The sequence below is a fragment of the Kockiozyma suomiensis genome (assembly GCF_038497685.1).
Source record: "Kockiozyma suomiensis strain NRRL Y-17356 unplaced genomic scaffold V2V93scaffold_6, whole genome shotgun sequence".
Taxonomy (NCBI): domain Eukaryota; kingdom Fungi; phylum Ascomycota; class Lipomycetes; order Lipomycetales; family Lipomycetaceae; genus Kockiozyma; species Kockiozyma suomiensis.
In genome coordinates this window covers 717,520-734,708 of record NW_027117669.1, presented here as the reverse complement: position 1 = coordinate 734,708, position 17,189 = coordinate 717,520, and the positions used below count along the sequence as shown (strand labels likewise).

The following is a 17,189-nucleotide window of genomic DNA, read 5'->3' as shown; positions in this document are numbered from 1 at the left end:
CAATTGTAAAAAGCAATCACGGCTACAGCATTCTCTTGCCAACGACCCTAAAACCAAGCAGTACAGCTAGGAGCGCAAAAAATTTCTGTCTGATAGCTCTACACGCGGGCAACTTTTTGATACTCCGTGCCAAATAGTAAACCCTAGAGAACCCTAGAGAACCCTACCGGGAGAGGGAATATAAATCATGATGATAATTTAGGTGTATGGGCCATATACAACAAGGACATGACAGACACTTGCCTTATCACATATAAGCTATTTTTTAGCATTGTAATTGCAAAGTATCTCTACCAAAGCAGAGTTCATTTATTTTTACTAGTCTCGTTCTAATACCTGGCGCCTTGCTCGCCTAAGAAAGCTTGCCGAACATTTGATATTAGCTATAGTCGATATGGGCCGAAGTCCTTATATCCCACGTCCTTGACGAATGTCTGCAGCCATGGGCCCTGCGACTTCGCCAGTGCGAGCTCCCAGAAAAGGTTTGCGTGCGCCTCTCCGTCGACTTTATATTTGGCTGACCCGTCGGCCTTTCGTTCGTCGGCGTAATAAAACCTACAATAAATTAGTGATTTTACAAGCAAACATAAACAGAAACCAATAGCATACTTGAAGCCACGATCTTTATATGCAGCAGAGGCAGCCCACATCATATGTGCGCCGCCGGACTTTCCGACGCCTCCGTGAAGAAATGACGGGATGAGAGCAACATTCAAGATATTTCCAGTGTAGATGAAGGTTCTAGAAGAAGAAGCAGGAAGCTGTGCAAAACCTAAGACAGCTTGTTGCGCGGCAATAAAAGCACTGTTGACACTGATTGTCATATCTCGAGTGAAAGTGGTAAGTGGAAGGGCGAATGGGTCCTCAGGAGGGGTGAGCATCCCGGCGCTGGCTGCGAATTATCAGTAGGGGAATATAAAAGCTCCTTAAGCATCAGAGCTTACCATTATAAACAACTACACTTGGGATACCGAACACATTGGTAACCTTTTTGAATGCATTGACAACATCATCGGGGTTAGCAAAGTCACTGGGGATGTGAAGTGAATTGGCCGTGCTATCCGCCTCGTTCAGTGAACGCGAAGCAAGAGCAACTTTGTAACCTTTCGAGGCGAAGGTCCGGGCGACTGCTTGGCCGATATTTGGGCCTGCTCCGAGAATGAGGATGACTGGGGAATTGCCTGCCATAATTCTGAGTGTAGATAGAGATTACAGCATACTGGTTCATTGGGAGATATTTATATTATAGCCAACAGCAACGGCGGCCTCGTAGATAGTACAGTTTTTGCCTCCCTTTACTGATTTGTAACGGCTTCTACTAATCATGCAACGCGAACTGCGATGGAGTGCCTTTGCTTACAGATTGCCGTTTTGATTACTAGATTCGATTACTAATGACGTAGTGAACTTAATCTATTAGCGAGCATTTGTCCCCTTTGATTACTAAAGATATTACGAAGAATTGATATTTCAGCGAGCATTTGTCATCGCGTTCACGGGCATTTGTCATAGCATCAAACAGGCTATCAGTCATGGTGTCCGCAACGGTTTGGGTTGCGTATTCGAAAATAATTATCGGAACTTGAATTAAAGATGCAGAGGACTCGACTGAACGGAAAGCCCGCATCGCTCAATCAGCTCCAGCGCATAGCCGATCTGGCTGAGATGGGGCCAGTAGCCGCGTTTGTCGCGTCGCAAGCAGTAGCTTCATGACCGCTATTGAGGTAGCAGTACTGTCGACGGCTGCCTGGCGCAAACCTGACGCGCAACTGACTAGGTCATGGCAGCAGGTTGCCTCGTCCTTCAATTATTGCGGACAGAGCGCGAAGCGGGACGCAGCTTTGCAAAAATTTTTTGCCTATAAAACATAAATTACCTGATGGCGCTTTAATAGGTTTAGTTTTTAATAATAGAATAAAAGAATGAAGAAAACCAGACAATCTCGGAAAAACTCTTCTGCCACGTCCTAGGGCTGCGAGCGCGTGCACGACGCGTCGAGGGTTAGGGAAGACACGTCTGTCGCGTAGAGAAATATTGACGCTATTGGGAGCCAGGAACGTTTCCTTCACCGCGCGTTCTACTTCTTTTCTTACTCTACTAACACTGGGAGCAACTACAGCAACTACAATATCAAATCAGCAATCTCAACCGCATTTGCGTCAGACTCAATGTATAGCAGTCATAATATATATCCATCGCCGTTACCTTCCTCACCTCCGCATTCGCCATACATGCATCCGCCTCCACAACAGTATTTGAACGCGTCGTCGGTGCGGAAATCAGGTTCAACTCCTCCTCTTCCAGGACTCTCGTCCAATATATCTTCATCGTCTGCACTCTCGTCATCGCCTCCACGACCTGCTTCTCCGTACACGCAGTTACCTCCTCAGCAATATTTCCCGAAGCAACAATATCAATTTCAGCAGCCTCGACCACAACAGCAGCAACACCACCACACGTACAACCCCAAGACGGCCTTCTCGTCTAACCCGCAAACCCCTCACCGTTACTTAAATTATGATCAAAATCAATACCGCAGCAATCCACCTAGCTACAGACCTTCACATCCTCAATTCCCCCCTACTTCTTCCTCTTCCTGCAATTCCGCGCAATTTCCTACTTCACCTTCTAAACGCGTCAATTCATCTACATCAACCACACCTAAGCGTGTTAAAGTGGTTCCGTCAGTGAATGACACGCTTTCTTCGTCCTCGTTGTTGAGCGATGGATTTGAAGCGTCGTCATCGACCATTAGTCGCAGAAAGAAAGTCATTGTGATTTCTGACAAGTTAGCGGGATATAGATTGCACCCCGAATTTGAAGAGCGATATCAATTGGGTGACGAGCTTGGAAGTGGAGGTATGTACTCTGATTTTTTATACAAAAAACTGACGCGTTAAATGAACATACTGACGCGTAATTTTGTAACAGGATTTGGTTTCGTGATGTCAGCTATGCGTGTATCTGACTCGCGCGAAGTAGCAGTGAAATTCATATACCGTGCTAAAATCCCTAGTCACTCGTGGATTCGTGATCGCGCTCATGGTATGCTACCTATGGAGTTGTATATCTTACTACGTGTAGCTGCTGGTGGAGGGCATCGTAGTATTATTGGATTTCACGAGTACTTCCAGGACGAAATGTTTTTTGTTGTTGTTACAGAAATGCATGGGAGTCCTTGGAGTAGAAAGCCGAAGACTGAGATTTCTCCTGCTGCTACAAGTAGCCAGAGGCAGCCATTGGCGCAGCTTCCAATAAACAGAATGCAAAACGTAAGACAGACAGCTCAGACAGGAAAGAAAAAACCGGACCTTAAAGTCAACACTGCTCCTGTTGACGAAGACGAGCTGGATGAAATGGACGACTGTGCTTCATATCACTCGTCCCAAGATGGTGATTATACGCCTCCAGTATCTGCTTCATCTTCTGATGTTGAATTCTCGTCCGAGATGGATGTCGAGTATCCTACTGACGAAGAATCTGAAGAGGAAGAACAGCATCAAGAAGTAAGGATGGCTCTCAAGCGTGACAGTCATGATTTGTTTGAGATGATCGAGACAAGGAAGAACTTGAGTGAGCGGCAGGTGCGTTACATGATGCGACAAATCGTTGACGCCTTGTGGTATCTTGATAGTCTTGGAATCTATCGTAAGTTATTCTTTCCCTATCACAGCAGTACCTTAACTAATAGTTTTATCAAAGATCGCGATATCAAAGATGAAAATATTTTAGTTGACGATTCTCTAAACATCAAACTAATCGATTTTGGTTCTGCCGTCATTCTCCCTCCTTCAACACCTCTGTCACCCTCCTCTTCCTCCCCAGGAGCCCACACTAAACCTCGCCTCTTCCACAAATTTTACGGAACTCTGCAATATGCCCCCGTTGAAGTCTTACAGTCACAGCCCTACGATGCCGAGAAATGTGATGTCTGGGCCTTAGGAATCTTAGTCTACACGTGCCTAACCGGACAAACTCCCTTCCGCTCTCCTGAGGATGCTATTCATAAACAATGGGATTTACTAAGTAAGAGACACAACGTAAGTCTTGAATGCCAGAATTTTTTGGATATGTGTTTGCAAAAGGACGCTAGACGGCGCGCGACTATCGACGATTTGGCAAGAAGTAGATGGTGGTTGACTGATTTGCCTTGAAAATTGTTCTTCACTCTTTTCTGTGTTTTTTTTTCGCTTCAGTTTTTGCGGATTTTTGCGGGTTTTTGCGAGAGATAATTGTACATGGCGTTATTTGCTTTTTATGTTCTTCACTATTATTGCTAATGCGATTTGTTGGTTCTCATGAGATTATGACTTCATAAAATCTGATTCTTTATACATGAAAATAATAAAAGAAGAGAATCCAAAGACTATATACATAATGAGACTTTAGTCTCAGACAGAAAACTCTCGATCCCGCGTATGAAATATTTACAACATTAAAATGGTAAAATAGGCAGGACAAGCTTTAACAAATGAACATGTCCGATTTATTTCTTCTCGTCATGGAAGATATTTTTGAAAGCGCGTTTAAAAAATCCTTCGTTTGCATTGTCGTTCGTCTTTTTATCACTGGACTGGTTCGTCGAATTGTCTAACGTCGAAGAAGAAGTTCTAATTACCTATTAGCAAACACTCAGAGATTTTGTCAAGAAGAAAACCGCCTAGAAGTACAACACAACACAGCAGCAATCATACACACTTTTTCTTCTCTTCTAGTTCATATGATAATTTTTTTTTTTTAAAAAAAAAAAAAAAAAAAAAAAAAGAGGACTCCAAGCAAGATGGGCAACTCACTCGGAAGAAGATGAATTATCTTGAGATGGCGGAGGCGGTGATGATTTAGGAATCTTGCGACGCGCGGTGGTATCGTTGAAAGCATCGGCTAATTGTTCAAGTAGTCTAACTTGTTCTGCAGTTGTTGGCCTGTTATATAGTCAGTAAAAGTATGAGAGAGAGCCATGTGAGCTGCATCTCGGAACTCACCTCAATGTATTCACTTTGAAAGTAACTTTCATATCGCCAACCGCCGACCGGCGCTGAACAACAGGTAACCCTTTGCCAGTCATAGTGACAGTCATACCTGATTGCGTCGCCGGCGGCACCGTCAAATCAGCCTCCCCATCCAATGTCGGGATACGCACACGTCCACCAAGAGCAGCTGTAGTCATCGGCACCTCAGCAGTGTAAAACAGATCGGCTCCGTTCCTCGTAAATGATTTATGTGGCATGACCTTGACGCGCACATACAGGTCTCCTCTGTGGGCGCGCACGTTCTTCGACGCCTGGACTGTAGGCGCATCACCTTCACCCGACACGCGCAAGCGCATACCATCATCGATACCGGCCGGGATATCTACTGTTGTGGTACGCTTCGTCTTAACAACTCCGTGGCCACTGCAGGTACCACAAGCTGAGTTGGGATCAGTGTACACTCCTGTTCCGCCGCAGGTCGAGCAGTTAGAGCCAATGCTAAATCCACCTTGAGTCATGTGTACTTGTGTTCCAGTACCACGGCAAGTAGGACAAGTTGAGCGTTTATGACCTGCCTTGAGACCGCTTCCAGAGCAAGTGCCACAGGATACAAGAGGGTTGTAGTGCACATCCTTCGCAGCGCCCTTTGCTGCGTCAAAAAAATTGACCGTTAGCACAACCTATATTCGGGGTTGTTAGCACCTGTCAAACAACATAGTGAGCTGTCAGTAAAGAATCTTACCTCTATATCGTCTCCGCGAAATTCCTGTACGGTGTCAGCGCCTCTACGCCGGCCAGCATTTCCAGTACGTCCTCCCGAGAACGCATGAAAGAGATCTTCAAAATCAAAGCCCTGTCCCGCAGCTCCGCCAAATCCACCAAATCCGCCAAATCCGCCGCTAAAGTTACTATACGGATTGAATCCATCACTTCCCTGCGCACCCGGCCCGTCGGCGGCACCATAAGTGTCAAACGCCGACTTTTTGCTCGGATCAGAGAGGATTTCATAGGCGGCTTGAATATCCTGAAATCTCTTTTCAGCACCGGTTTCTTTATTAACATCCGGGTGATATTTCTTTGCGAGTTTGTAATACGACTTTTTGATTTCGGATGTCGAGGCAGTCTTACTCACGCCGAGAGTTCCGTAGGGATCTGATTTCCCATCAAGCGAGACAGCGGATGCATGGAATTGGCTCGCATGCTGCAATAATAATGATGGAGCAGCAGTTACTCTCTTTCGATGTCGATGAGGAGTGAAAATAGTTGAGAAATTCCGTTTTGAGCGAGCTGTGGGTGTTGAAGATGTGACGGAGGATGAGGGACAGGACTTCACGATTGTGCGTAAAGCCAGAGCAGCTCGCGAAGAAGGTATCGCGAATGGCATTTTCTATTCAAAAAAATGCAATATGAAATAAAGTGAAAAAAAAAGCTATAATATAAAGCTCATGGGAAGAGCAAGGTAAAAAAAGAGATGAACCCTCTAGACTAATTGGAAAGAGTTGAAGAATTCGGAAATTCAAAAACCTTTCGAGAATTTTCGTGGTGTGCTTTCCTAACCCACAGACGTGATGCTGAAGACGTTGTCTAGGTAATTAATAAGACGGTGATTTAAAACAGCTAAATGTTATATATTAAGCAAAATAGTCGCTCATTCTAAATAGAAGTTACAATAGTTAGCGATTAAAATTTATAACAACTCTCAATAAATACGCAGTCGTGGGTGCCATGTTTTAATGCCTAAGATTTTATTACCTGCAATCCAAAGTGGTAACTAATTCGATAACTATTCGATTCACCCCTCTCCGTCATTCTTGCAAGTTTTTTTAAAGGGATCTAAAGACAGTAGTACTATTGTTATTCATCATCTTTTGATACAAGTTATTGCAAATGCTCATTGCAGCAAGAAAACCGAGGCAGTCGTTAACGACAGGAGAACAGTGTCACGTGCAAAATAAATGTTCCGACTCATTCTCGACCTGCCGCTTATCCAGCAGAGATATATCCATACAGCGACATACGAAGCAAATTCAATCCATATAGCACCGTCTGCGACATAAACCACAAGTGAGAAACTGAATATCTGCTCATAACGCGATGGCGACTGATAACTCGACGACGGCATTTATTGTGTGTATAATTATTGGCTTCTTGCTCGTGCGCTGGTACGTCTCGCCATCGGCGTCATCAACGGCTCCACCTGTTTCCAGCAACGGCAGCACGCCGGCGGTATCTGCGAATTTGACAGCATCAACATCAGCATCAAGAGGTGCGTCGGGCGGTTCTAGTGGGCCAGGACGAAGAAGAAGGCAAGTGACAATGGGCATGATTGAGGTCGTGCAAAGCGTGGCACCGACTCTCACAATCGAGCAGATCCGCTATGATCTTGAACGGTCTGGGTCTGTCGAATCTACCATCGACCGCTTTCTTGCTGAAGGTGGACTACCTATGGTACGCTTTTTTTATTTCATGTGTCCGACTTTGCGCTAATGCTCTCTATAGCCTCCAAATGCTGCTCCACAACGACCAGCAACGTCATCGACCGGCAATTCTATTACCCCCTCTAGCATATCACCCTCGCTTCCATTCTCAGACCTTATAACTCGCTATCACCTTGAAACCAAGATTGGCCCGGACGGTCTACCCATTGAGCCCAAACTTGACGCCACCACCGTCACAGAACCTGCTCCAGCGCCCGCGGCAAGTGGTAAGAAGATGAAGTGGAGCCAGTCTAAAGAGGAAAGACAAGCTATGCTTCGGCAGCAGCGAGAAGATATGATTTTGAAAGCTCGTCGTCGACTCGAGACTCAGTTTGAAACAGATGAGGCTTGAATGAAAATTTGTATATGTAACGATCTTTTCTATGTTTTGTGTTTAGCGCGGGTGTTCATTTGGTTGCTTATGTACTATTCTACCCTCTCTATAAAAATATTATGATAAATTATCCATTGCATGGCATCTATTTCATGAATCTATACAAGTATTATGATACATTTCAATGTCACAACTTTATGTCCAAAAGTGCTTAATGGGCATTTGTGGTGTAGTAACCATACTGGCGAGGCCACTGAACTTTGATTCCATACTTTGCGGCAAGCTCAAGTACAAAGCTGGTGCTCCACGAGAACGGACGACCAACAAAGACTGCATCAGCCTTCTCGAGCACGGCCTCAATAACCTCGGGCTCATGGATGGCAGCAACCGGAGCGACAAGAATCTTAGGGCAGCCTTCCTTGATCTGATACGCGTACTTTGCCTGGAAAGCGGGGCCATACTCGGTGCTGCCCCTGGGGTCGACGCCACCAGTTGAAACATCAAAAAGATCAACGCCAAGAGGCTGTAGAACCTTTGCGAGCTCGACGGTGTCCTCACCCTTCCAGCTCTCTATGTCTTTTAAGTGCTCGAAGCGGTCAGTCGCCGACGTGCGAAAAAAGAGCAGCACGCTCTCGGGAATGACAGACTTGACGGCTTTGACAATCTCGACAGCAAAGCGGGTACGGTTCTCGAATGAGCCTCCGTATTTGTCAGTACGTCTGTTGGTCACCGGGGAAAGGAACTCGTTGATAAGGTATCCGTGGGCGCCATGAATTTCAATGACGTCTACGCCGGCCTTGACAGCGCGAATGGCAGCCTGCTTAAAAGCCTCAACATACTCCTCAACCTCAGCGGTTGAAAGTTCACGTGGCTGGACAAAGTCATCGGCAAACTTGATAGCAGAGGGTGCGACAACGCGGTCAGGAAATCCCTTCTGGCCACCAGCGTGGGCGTAGTTGAGTCCAGTCCAGGGAGCCATTGTCGAACCCTTGCGACCAGCGTGCGCGAGTTGAATACCAATTTTCTGATTCTGACTGTGAACAAAGTCAACGATTCGCTTTAAAGGAGCAATGTGCTCATCTTTCCAGATTCCAGCATCATTGGGAGTGATACCGCCATTGTCGAGTACTGCGGTAGCCTCGGCAACAACAAGCGAGGCGCCGTGAGCAGCCATCGAGCCGAGGTGAACCAAAGTCCAGTCGCTAAAGAAGCCATCGTTGTACGAGTACTGGCACATAGGCGAAACCCAGATACGGTTCTGGAACGTCTTGCCACGAATGGTGAGCGGTTGGAAAGCCTTGGGAATTGATTTGCCCTCGGTGACCTCGAGGCAGGTTCCAGCGGGAACTGTCTGCTCGGGGGTAAAGTAGGGGATACCCTCTGCTCCTTTAATAATAACTTCAGACATATTTCTGTGGGGTTGACTTTGAATTGGGTCGAATTGAGCACAGTTGGCAATTGGGAGGGAGAGTAAGAAGTTTGCCGAAAATTTCGAGCCTCAGGGACTTTATGCCTTTATCAATATATCCGTGATTTGTAATCCACCGGAAAGCTTATTCCAAATGGCTCTCGAAGCATAAGGCACGGTGCACGTGCTCGCAAAGAGCCATAATCTGTATTTGACATTGCTCAATAGTATTCGGATAGCTAATAATACGTTGTGATTTCGTTTTTAATGTTAGCCTTTCACAAGACTTCAGGGACCGGATATGTAAGCCGGGCTAAGTCAGAGTCCGCACAAGGGTTCCCGGCTGATTATGCCGAACTACGTTCAACTGCTTACATATTCCGATATAAGAACAGTAAAAATCAATATACTGATCTAGATCTGTATTAAACCTTGCAACTTACTCACTCATCACAGCTGCCAACCTTTGACAACGGAGCTCTATGATCCACGAAATCTAGCCTCCGAAAGGACATAGTTGCGTACCCATATCGAATCACCTTAGGGCATCCACAAATCTTACTGCTTCTAGATATCACGGTCTCTAATTAATATCTCGTCAATCACCTAAAATCATTGAACATAAGTGCTAATTAATGGGAGTTTATTAATATGCCAAATCAAGAAAAGTACAAAGACTAGACACCAAACAAACTACATCCAATGCATTATGCTTCCGTAGATTACAACTCTTATCCCTTACTTCCTCCGACGAGCACCTGTATCGTGCTCAGATGCCTCCATCATCCTCAAGCTATCTGCGCTTTCAAGACTCCGCTTAACGCCGGCACCTTGTTTCTCTCCTCTATCTTTCATATTTTCAGATGTACTCGTTGGAGGTGCGGTAATGCTGCTATCACTACTAATACCAGTACTGTCGCTACCATCGGACGATACGGCACTTGTTGACACACTGCGCATAGTAAAATCTGACGCAGTGGCGCTATCCAATATGTCCAACTCGCTTTTTTTGAAGATACGAGGCAGCAACATGGCGAACGCAGCATATCCAAATAGCACCGCCGGAAATCCCACCGCGGCGATAGTCTGCGTGACCGCAAAGGTGGCCCCAAACGACGCAAGCTCAAGGAAGACAAACAGGTATATCGAGCGTTTGCGTACCTTGCGTAGTGGATCACGACGGGAGGTAAGTGAATGATCCGTTAATAGGTAATATATTTTCATCACCACGCCATTAGACTGCAATACTCCAAGCTATCGATACCGATTCAGTTAGTAGATACTTTAGATAAGAGATTAAGCTTTGATAACACATACTCCCATATTGAAAAAGACACCTGCGAGAACAGCCTGCGGTACAAGTCCAAGAACAATCAAGAGCGGTCGTGACATTGTAGCTAGGATAAGCAGACCATGAGCAAAGTTACTAACGCGCTGTTCAATAACTTTCACCGCCACGCGCTCATATTTCGCATCGTCATCTTCGTCATTATATTCATCGCTACTAGTATCACCATATTCAATTGCTTCACTCTCATTTCCGGGAGCCGGTCTAATACGGCGATACCTGACTACACAGAGCGCATTCGTATGAAACGGGGCTTGAGGAATTAATCCATTTGGTGCAGGAACTCCTAGTATTCCCGCGACACCTGTAGTAATTCCCAACAGAAAAAAATCCCAATGAAATGCTGCGGGCTTTTTTAGTGGGAATTCACGACCCTGGCATATGAGAGACGAGACATTATGATCAAAGTAAAACAGCAGCGTAAGTAGCAGTGCGAACGGGAGCGCGAGAAAGACTTCACCTACTGAAATGTCGCTCCAAAAATGTATAAACCAGCCATGCGGTCTCTCTGGGGTATTCCCCGCAGTTGGGACAAATGTTGCACCAATTGGCAGTCGCTGAATATCGAAATTGCGTAACTTGCCGATATGAATGAACCCCGTGAAAAAGACAACCGTGAGTGGTGTACCATAATCCGTCAGAAATGTTCTGATGGGACGCCGAAATAAGGACGAATTGTTGCCCACAATATGACAAAGATATCCAAATATGAGAACGAGAAGCGCAACCATGATTGAAATGAAGGCTTCAACGTCTGATTCTTGAAATTGGTGAGTAAGAACTTGGATGCCTTTCTGCAAGTAAATAAAAGCGGCAAAGAGTCCAAACACATCACAACTGAACAGCGTAATATAGCGAAGAGCTAAAACTCAATCATATTAGTTAACGCGTTTTGAGCATAAGGATATAGCGTAGGTTACCATTAACACCGTTTGTTATTGCGATTATAAAGTGCATCACCATCGACCACAGACAAATCCAGCACATGAACGGAAAATAAGCTGTACCCTTCGGTACCATTATTTCGTACACTGTATAATTGAAAACCGATATCGGACCTTATTCATACCTTGTAAATAATCTCTTCTCATTTAAATTCTGATCGCGAGCGGATATTTACCTGTAACACCTACAATGCAAAGAGGCTGCCCTGCCAGCACGGAAAAAATGAGCGATCCTAAAACTGAAGAAAGAAGAATCTCATTGACACCATATGAGTTGTGAGTTTTTGAGAACCTGGAAATATTAGTAACGCTAGTGGAGAGCTGTTAGACTATAGGTTTCACTTACATGTCGAGAGCAAAGGCGATAGCTGGGAGGATGCTATGAAAATCCAATTAACACCATGATCTACACTCAAATAATCCAAATACTCACTTTGCAAAATACATGTAAATAGTAGCCGGTACTATTCGATAATTCCACGCATCGACAGTCCAATCAGCAAAATAATATGGTATCCGTTGTCGTACATCATTCGCCATCCCACGAAAGAGTCTGATACCAAACAGCGACGGCATAGTCGCTTATAGTGGATATTTCGCTCCTTAAAATGAGAAGAGGCCCCAGCGACTAGGTGGAATTCCAATAAATATTATATTGTTTCTTTGATGATCTTTTTGTTTAAAGTGGTTTCCCCCAATATGCAAGCCCGCGCGGCTCACAATTTCTTCCCAGACTTCATTTTGGGTAAGGGTTAAACCAGAGAGCAAATGCACTTCGCTGGTTTTCACATTCTACAAAATTTTATAGAGAAGATGATTCTAACTGCCAAGAAATATAATATAATAATAGATCGACCTTATCAATTATCTGCGATCACGTTTCCAAAATGCTCGCTTCGTCTTTGGCTCCTGCGATTAGCTGCGAATCAGAGCAGGGTCATGAGTCTCCCTGACATCAATGTGAAGAGAGTACCACAATACTGCTGCCTAAACCAAACACGCCTTACACGCCTTCATAAAAAAGGATTTTTGACATTTGCAGGACTATGATCTATCGCATCTGTTGGGGGGGGGAGGGGCAATGACAAGCCGCAGCAGCGTGATTTCGGACATTTGATGGATTTGCACCGCAGTCTAAAACAAGTCATATCTACGAAATGCCAAATACTACTGGTACTGTACATTGAAACAGCAGCATAGTAAATTCAATTCGCTTCCTCTAGAATGAGTACATAGTGATTCTAAATGATATCACATTAATCCCTCACAGAAAACCAAAGCAAAATACACAACTTCTATTGTCTTGAAACACTGACTGGTGTGGGAAGTCTATATCCGCTTGTATCGTACTCACCCATACCAACCGTAACCTGCCTACCCTTCGAGTCGTCATCCAGTCTCATAGTAGTCCGATCTGGTCTGATAGCATCGCACGCAACGCAAACGACTACAGCTCCAGTAGTGAGTAACAGGAACGAAAAAGCAGTCCATCCCATTGCGTCCATTTGTCGACCAATTTTCGCTTGAACCGCTTCGCTTGTAGCCCCAGAGAGTGTATGGGCGAGCGTGTTTGCTGCGACATGACTCCATGAAACACACATGCCCGACAACATAGTCGACAGTACGGTCGACCACAACGTACAGGTGTTCAACAAATGAGATATTGTAGAATCGGGATTCTTTACAAATTGAAGAGCGATCGCAGCCAAAAATGCAAAAATAGCAAACGTCAATGCCGATATCGCCAAAGTAGGATGAATGATTTCGTCGCTAACAATCGATGTAAGCGCAACGAGGTCAACTGTGGCCGACTTTGCCTTCGCGTAGCGGAACGGTAGAAGTGAATCTGAGGTGCTGTCTGGCGATTGACAAACCGTGGTCGAATTAGAAGTTCCGCAAATACCGTAATACGAAGCCTTCATTGAGACTGTCCCATTCACACCACCAGCCGTAGTGAATTTCACAGCATAAACTGACGAGTATGCTGATGCTGGTTTTGTGCATCCAAGAAGCATAAACACTGTCGTCATTAGTCACTACACATATGCATGTAAGTGCATGTAAAGAGAAGTAAAAACATACCGAGCAAGAAAATTGTAATAAAAAGAAAGAGAAAGACTGAACCGCGGACGATAGCAGCAGGCCTGATGGAGAATGCCTTCTTAATAGGCGCAGGGACAAACCACAGCAGAATATTAGCCAGCATGGTATAAAGTGGTGTAATATGAAATATATATACAGTTCACAGAAAGCAGACGGCAAGGTAGACAGCAGGCACTTATATGTAGTCTCATTGTAAAGATTCTTGATATCGAAAAGGTATCAGATTTAGAAGGAGAAAATATTCAGAATGAGGATTTGTGATATACAAAGTAGCAAAACTGCTCAGGGGCTCTCGCCCTAGCTCTCAACCTCATCCCGACTACCTTCCATCTCGTGAACTTTTTTTTGAATACTTCACACAACAGAGGAAGATGTCGCTAGCTCCGCTTCCGCCGTCTGCATTGTCCTTTCTTGATTTCTATCTTCCGCCAAAATCACATCCGAATCTCTTTACAACACTAACTTATGCAGCAAGTCTTGACTCGCGCATCTCCCTCGGCCCCGGTCTGAGAACAACCCTCTCAGGTCCCGAATCCAAAACGATGACACATTACCTACGTTCGCATCATGACGCGATTCTCGTCGGTGCAGGAACTTTTGTGGCTGATAACCCGGGGCTCAATTGCCAGTACCCACCTGCAGACACTAAGAATGCACTCGAGTGTTCGCCGCTGCCTGTTGTTCTTGATCCCGTGCGACAGCCCGCTTCGTTTGATTTTTTTTGAGGCTTTACTAAATTTTTTGATTCTTTGACAAATAAGGGTTTTGGAATAGAGATTACGCAACAGTCGAAAGTGTTACTGAATGCAGCACAAGGCATAGGAAAATATCCGGTCGTGCTTGTATCTGAAGACCGCTACCTTGCTTTTCCCGATAAGATATCAAAACTAAAGCTGCTTGGCGTCCGAGTCCTCACAATACACAACCTTTCATCTCAGACTTCCCGTTCAAAATCTTGGAAGCTGATCCAGAATACGCTGCAGCATGAATTGAACGTCAAATCGGTTATGGTCGAGGGCGGAGCAGAAGTTATTAATGATTTATTGCTGGCTTCGCACAACGAAGACGCTACAGTAAACTCGGTGATTATAACAATAGCACCAGTATACCTCGGCAAAGGAGGAGTACAGGTCGCACCTAGTTTGCCTCTCGACAGACTGACGAACACCAAATGGGAGTCCTTTGGCCGTGATGTAGTCATGGTCTCAGGGGTGCGATAAAAAGAAATGATTCTTAAAAGATGCTATTATATAAACCTTCTATACACAATGCTGCATGCGTATTTTTACGTAAAAATTATTGCAGATTAACAAAAAGGCCACCATCTACTAGAAGCTGGGCACCAGTCTATTGCCAAAATGTCAGTACTAAATTACGTCAATTGACATCAAGAGAGAAAAAACTTACTACATATCTTGATAAATCACTAGCCAAAAATACAGCGGGGCCTGCCAAATCCTCAGGAACACCCAACCTACCAAGCGGAATCCCAGCAGCCATCTTGTCCCCTTTCTCACCTTTAAGATCATCTTCGTTGATTGCCGTTTGAATCGTACCCGGCAGTAGTGCATTGCACCTGATTCCATATTGACCAAGTGCCACTGCACACGACTGCATTAAGCTCAAAATTCCAGCTTTAGTAGGCGTGTAGTGAGTTTGCTCACCGCCACCGACAAGCGCAGAGATACTAGCGATACCAATAATGCTACCGCCATCTCCTTGCTCTTTCATCTGTCTTGCTGCTGCTTGAATAGCGAAGTATGCTCCAGTAAGGTTCGTATGAACAGTCTTGTAAACAACGTTCTCCGGAATCGACAGGAAGTCGTAGAAAGGGCAGATTCCTGCATTTGATACAAACACGTCCAGTCGACCAAACTTGCTCACAGTCTCGCGTACCAGGGCACGGCCAGTCTCGGGCACAGCAATATCTCCAGGCACGGCCAGAAATGAAGATTTCTCGCCCTTGATATTTGAGATTTCTCGCGTGAGGTCTGCAAGGTTTGCAATTTGAGCGGGGTCTGCATCGTAGTAGTTAATCGCGATCTTTGCTCCATGACGAGCCATCTCAAGCGCGATTCCGCGGCCGATACCTGACGTAGCGCCAGTGATTGCCACAACCTTGCCCACGAGAAGAGTAGTGACTGGAGCGTGATTGTTAACTATCGGATGCATGTCGAATCTAATGCGTGGGGTAAGAATAATGTCTTTTCCTTGACGAAGGTTGTGCGAGCGGAGTTGTCCCAGTTCAGAGTGGGAGTTGGTCGGCGACGCGGGCCGATCTTACCCCGAGAGCTGTGAATTCGAGCACAACTGCAATAACTACATTATAATTATGCAGGGGTCAAATACTCTATACACTGTTCGCTTATACGAAGTAGCATAATTACAAAATTAAACCAATAAAAAGATTAACAAATATTATAAGCTTTGAGAGCAGTAGCTGTCCAGACAGATTCGCACTCATCATCGCTGAGCGCAAAACGTCCGAGGAGTAATTTGCAGACAGTCTTCCAGCGTAGAATCGCATTGGAGCCCCCCGCAATTGTGGATACCGGCCAGTCGCTACCGAACATCACTCGTCGTGCGCCAAAAGCAGAAAAGACTACTTTTACCCACGGAAAAATAGCTTCAGCAACATCAGCTTCGCTAGACAATGCCACGCTGGGAAGCAACTCGGAAAACCCGCCGGAGAGCTTTATGTAGGTATCGTATTTAGCCAACTGTCGCATCACACGCCCATAGCCTTTGAATATCTCATTGGACTCCAGATCGTTGTTCGGGATCTGAAGGTCAGGTTTGCAGAGGTGATCAAATACGTACCGTGTCTCTGGCGAGCTTTTTACCATCTCAAGGGCTTCTTCGACTTGATAAACTGGCGACGGACCTGGTTTCGCACCGCGCACTTTGACGCCGACATCGGCTACAAGTCCACGCTCAGCCAGCAATTTCATGGCATTGGTAAATGAGCTCATTGAACCACTTTCAAGGTCCTGAACAAGAAAACGTACACCACGAACATGAGACTTGTATACTGCCTGATCGGCATTTTCCATTGCAGCCAGAAACGACGCGACAGTTTCGGATCCCCATGGTAATGGTGCCCAAGGAATTAAAGCTTTGATAGGTGGTTGATGAGCTGAATGAATCAGCGATGCATAGTATTTGAATTCTTCGAGAGGGCCGCAAAAATCTGTAGTGGTGTGCCGCCAGTCAGCCTCGACAACGAGGTATCCGTCGACAGCGCTCGATTTGCTTGCAGCAGCATACTGCTCTGGACCATGGCACGCGTACAGCACATTATCTGGTGTCATCCATGCCAGTTGTTCCAGTTGACTAGCTGTAAATAGATGTACGTGAGAGTCGATCATTGTGTTTATTTGTCGAGAAGACAAGGGCGTGGTTTGGCATGAACAGATCATAATCTGAAAATGCTGAACCCTACGCTAATCGGCCCTAGTATTGCCCGAGCCAAGAGCACTGCTCGCTCTCTTGAGCATGTATCAAATGTTCTATTTTACCAATGTCCACATTATAATACCTTGTTGATGAGTAAGTCCTCAGTATAGTGTATGCGTCAAGAAGAAAGATTAAATTCTACATTGTAT

At 45.3% G+C, this 17,189-nt stretch overlaps 10 protein-coding genes across 10 annotated transcripts; 3 read left to right on the top strand and 7 right to left on the bottom strand.

The window, feature by feature from the left end:
• Positions 1–383: 383 nt before the first annotated feature.
• On the bottom strand, positions 384–1,188 carry V2V93DRAFT_358703 (uncharacterized protein; the record flags this gene model as incomplete). The annotated part of the gene is made up of 3 exons (XM_066908070.1): positions 384–555; positions 610–892; positions 945–1,188. 3 exons carry the CDS (start codon positions 1,186–1,188, stop codon positions 384–386), a joined length of 699 nt encoding a protein of 232 aa, XP_066766249.1.
• Positions 1,189–2,082: 894 nt separating this feature from the next.
• Positions 2,083–4,356, top strand: V2V93DRAFT_369156 (kinase-like domain-containing protein). The gene is made up of 3 exons (XM_066909949.1): positions 2,083–2,859; positions 2,932–3,648; positions 3,703–4,356. The coding sequence occupies exons 1-3, from the start codon at positions 2,169–2,171 to the stop codon at positions 4,152–4,154; spliced, it is 1,860 nt and encodes a 619-aa protein (XP_066766248.1). The 5' UTR covers positions 2,083–2,168; the 3' UTR covers positions 4,155–4,356.
• Positions 4,095–6,841, bottom strand: V2V93DRAFT_369153 (uncharacterized protein). The gene is made up of 4 exons (XM_066909948.1): positions 5,713–6,841; positions 4,983–5,650; positions 4,794–4,922; positions 4,095–4,610 (listed from the first exon to the last, which is right to left on the bottom strand). Exons 1-4 carry the CDS (start codon positions 6,352–6,354, stop codon positions 4,487–4,489), a joined length of 1,563 nt encoding a protein of 520 aa, XP_066766247.1. The 5' UTR covers positions 6,355–6,841; the 3' UTR covers positions 4,095–4,486.
• Positions 6,842–6,876: 35 nt separating this feature from the next.
• V2V93DRAFT_369149 (uncharacterized protein) lies at positions 6,877–7,920 on the top strand. Its single transcript, XM_066909947.1, has 2 exons — positions 6,877–7,418; positions 7,470–7,920. Exons 1-2 carry the CDS (start codon positions 7,065–7,067, stop codon positions 7,797–7,799), a joined length of 684 nt encoding a protein of 227 aa, XP_066766246.1. The 5' UTR covers positions 6,877–7,064; the 3' UTR covers positions 7,800–7,920.
• On the bottom strand, positions 7,872–9,256 carry V2V93DRAFT_369148 (uncharacterized protein). Its single transcript, XM_066909946.1, has one exon. It carries the CDS (start codon positions 9,187–9,189, stop codon positions 7,993–7,995), a length of 1,197 nt encoding a protein of 398 aa, XP_066766245.1. The 5' UTR covers positions 9,190–9,256; the 3' UTR covers positions 7,872–7,992.
• Positions 9,257–9,817: 561 nt separating this feature from the next.
• Positions 9,818–12,158, bottom strand: V2V93DRAFT_369146 (HCO3 transporter family-domain-containing protein). Its single transcript, XM_066909945.1, has 6 exons — positions 11,915–12,158; positions 11,828–11,860; positions 11,658–11,773; positions 11,458–11,595; positions 10,507–11,399; positions 9,818–10,443 (listed from the first exon to the last, which is right to left on the bottom strand). Exons 1-6 carry the CDS (start codon positions 12,055–12,057, stop codon positions 9,928–9,930), a joined length of 1,839 nt encoding a protein of 612 aa, XP_066766244.1. The 5' UTR covers positions 12,058–12,158; the 3' UTR covers positions 9,818–9,927.
• A 146-nt stretch (positions 12,159–12,304) lies between these two features.
• V2V93DRAFT_369143 (Ca2+ regulator and membrane fusion protein Fig1-domain-containing protein) lies at positions 12,305–13,916 on the bottom strand. Its single transcript, XM_066909944.1, has 2 exons — positions 13,564–13,916; positions 12,305–13,501 (listed from the first exon to the last, which is right to left on the bottom strand). Exons 1-2 carry the CDS (start codon positions 13,685–13,687, stop codon positions 12,777–12,779), a joined length of 849 nt encoding a protein of 282 aa, XP_066766243.1. The 5' UTR covers positions 13,688–13,916; the 3' UTR covers positions 12,305–12,776.
• On the top strand, positions 13,542–15,038 carry V2V93DRAFT_369140 (dihydrofolate reductase-like domain-containing protein). The gene is made up of 2 exons (XM_066909943.1): positions 13,542–14,276; positions 14,346–15,038. The coding sequence occupies exons 1-2, from the start codon at positions 13,956–13,958 to the stop codon at positions 14,802–14,804; spliced, it is 780 nt and encodes a 259-aa protein (XP_066766242.1). The 5' UTR covers positions 13,542–13,955; the 3' UTR covers positions 14,805–15,038.
• V2V93DRAFT_369139 (uncharacterized protein) lies at positions 14,792–15,894 on the bottom strand. The gene is made up of 2 exons (XM_066909942.1): positions 14,992–15,894; positions 14,792–14,931 (listed from the first exon to the last, which is right to left on the bottom strand). The coding sequence occupies exons 1-2, from the start codon at positions 15,754–15,756 to the stop codon at positions 14,881–14,883; spliced, it is 816 nt and encodes a 271-aa protein (XP_066766241.1). The 5' UTR covers positions 15,757–15,894; the 3' UTR covers positions 14,792–14,880.
• A 98-nt stretch (positions 15,895–15,992) lies between these two features.
• V2V93DRAFT_380058 (uncharacterized protein) lies at positions 15,993–16,952 on the bottom strand (the record flags this gene model as incomplete). Its single annotated transcript, XM_066912036.1, has 1 exon — positions 15,993–16,952. The coding sequence occupies one exon, from the start codon at positions 16,950–16,952 to the stop codon at positions 15,993–15,995; it is 960 nt and encodes a 319-aa protein (XP_066766240.1).
• Positions 16,953–17,189: the final 237 nt, after the last annotated feature.

What these genes read in the sequence shown, in the direction of transcription:
- V2V93DRAFT_369149 (XM_066909947.1), top strand. Translation starts at nt 7,065, where the DNA reads ATGGCGACTGATAACTCGACGACGGCATTTATTGTGTGTATAATTATT. An exon ending in CTGAAGGTGGACTACCTATG is followed by an intron (nt 7,419 to 7,469) that starts GTACGCTTTTTT and finishes TGCTCTCTATAG; the next exon opens with CCTCCAAATGCTGCTCCACA.
- V2V93DRAFT_369139 (XM_066909942.1), bottom strand. Translation starts at nt 15,756, where the DNA reads ATGCATCCGATAGTTAACAATCACGCTCCAGTCACTACTCTTCTCGTG. An exon ending in GTGATTTATCAAGATATGTA is followed by an intron (nt 14,932 to 14,991) that starts GTAAGTTTTTTC and finishes TTTTGGCAATAG; the next exon opens with ACTGGTGCCCAGCTTCTAGT.
- V2V93DRAFT_369140 (XM_066909943.1), top strand. Translation starts at nt 13,956, where the DNA reads ATGTCGCTAGCTCCGCTTCCGCCGTCTGCATTGTCCTTTCTTGATTTC. An exon ending in TGCCTGTTGTTCTTGATCCC is followed by an intron (nt 14,277 to 14,345) that starts GTGCGACAGCCC and finishes TTGACAAATAAG; the next exon opens with GGTTTTGGAATAGAGATTAC.
- V2V93DRAFT_369153 (XM_066909948.1), bottom strand. Translation starts at nt 6,354, where the DNA reads ATGCCATTCGCGATACCTTCTTCGCGAGCTGCTCTGGCTTTACGCACA. An exon ending in TTCAAAGTGAATACATTGAG is followed by an intron (nt 4,923 to 4,982) that starts GTGAGTTCCGAG and finishes ACTATATAACAG; the next exon opens with GCCAACAACTGCAGAACAAG. An exon ending in GATAATTCATCTTCTTCCGA is followed by an intron (nt 4,611 to 4,793) that starts GTGAGTTGCCCA and finishes ATAGGTAATTAG; the next exon opens with AACTTCTTCTTCGACGTTAG.
- V2V93DRAFT_369148 (XM_066909946.1), bottom strand. Translation starts at nt 9,189, where the DNA reads ATGTCTGAAGTTATTATTAAAGGAGCAGAGGGTATCCCCTACTTTACC.
- V2V93DRAFT_369146 (XM_066909945.1), bottom strand. Translation starts at nt 12,057, where the DNA reads ATGCCGTCGCTGTTTGGTATCAGACTCTTTCGTGGGATGGCGAATGAT. An exon ending in ATTTACATGTATTTTGCAAA is followed by an intron (nt 11,861 to 11,914) that starts GTGAGTATTTGG and finishes GGATTTTCATAG; the next exon opens with CATCCTCCCAGCTATCGCCT. An exon ending in TTGCATTGTAGGTGTTACAG is followed by an intron (nt 11,596 to 11,657) that starts GTAAATATCCGC and finishes GGTATGAATAAG; the next exon opens with GTCCGATATCGGTTTTCAAT.
- V2V93DRAFT_369143 (XM_066909944.1), bottom strand. Translation starts at nt 13,687, where the DNA reads ATGCTGGCTAATATTCTGCTGTGGTTTGTCCCTGCGCCTATTAAGAAG. An exon ending in TATTACAATTTTCTTGCTCG is followed by an intron (nt 13,502 to 13,563) that starts GTATGTTTTTAC and finishes TAATGACGACAG; the next exon opens with TGTTTATGCTTCTTGGATGC.
- V2V93DRAFT_369156 (XM_066909949.1), top strand. Translation starts at nt 2,169, where the DNA reads ATGTATAGCAGTCATAATATATATCCATCGCCGTTACCTTCCTCACCT. An exon ending in TGACGAGCTTGGAAGTGGAG is followed by an intron (nt 2,860 to 2,931) that starts GTATGTACTCTG and finishes ATTTTGTAACAG; the next exon opens with GATTTGGTTTCGTGATGTCA. An exon ending in TGATAGTCTTGGAATCTATC is followed by an intron (nt 3,649 to 3,702) that starts GTAAGTTATTCT and finishes GTTTTATCAAAG; the next exon opens with ATCGCGATATCAAAGATGAA.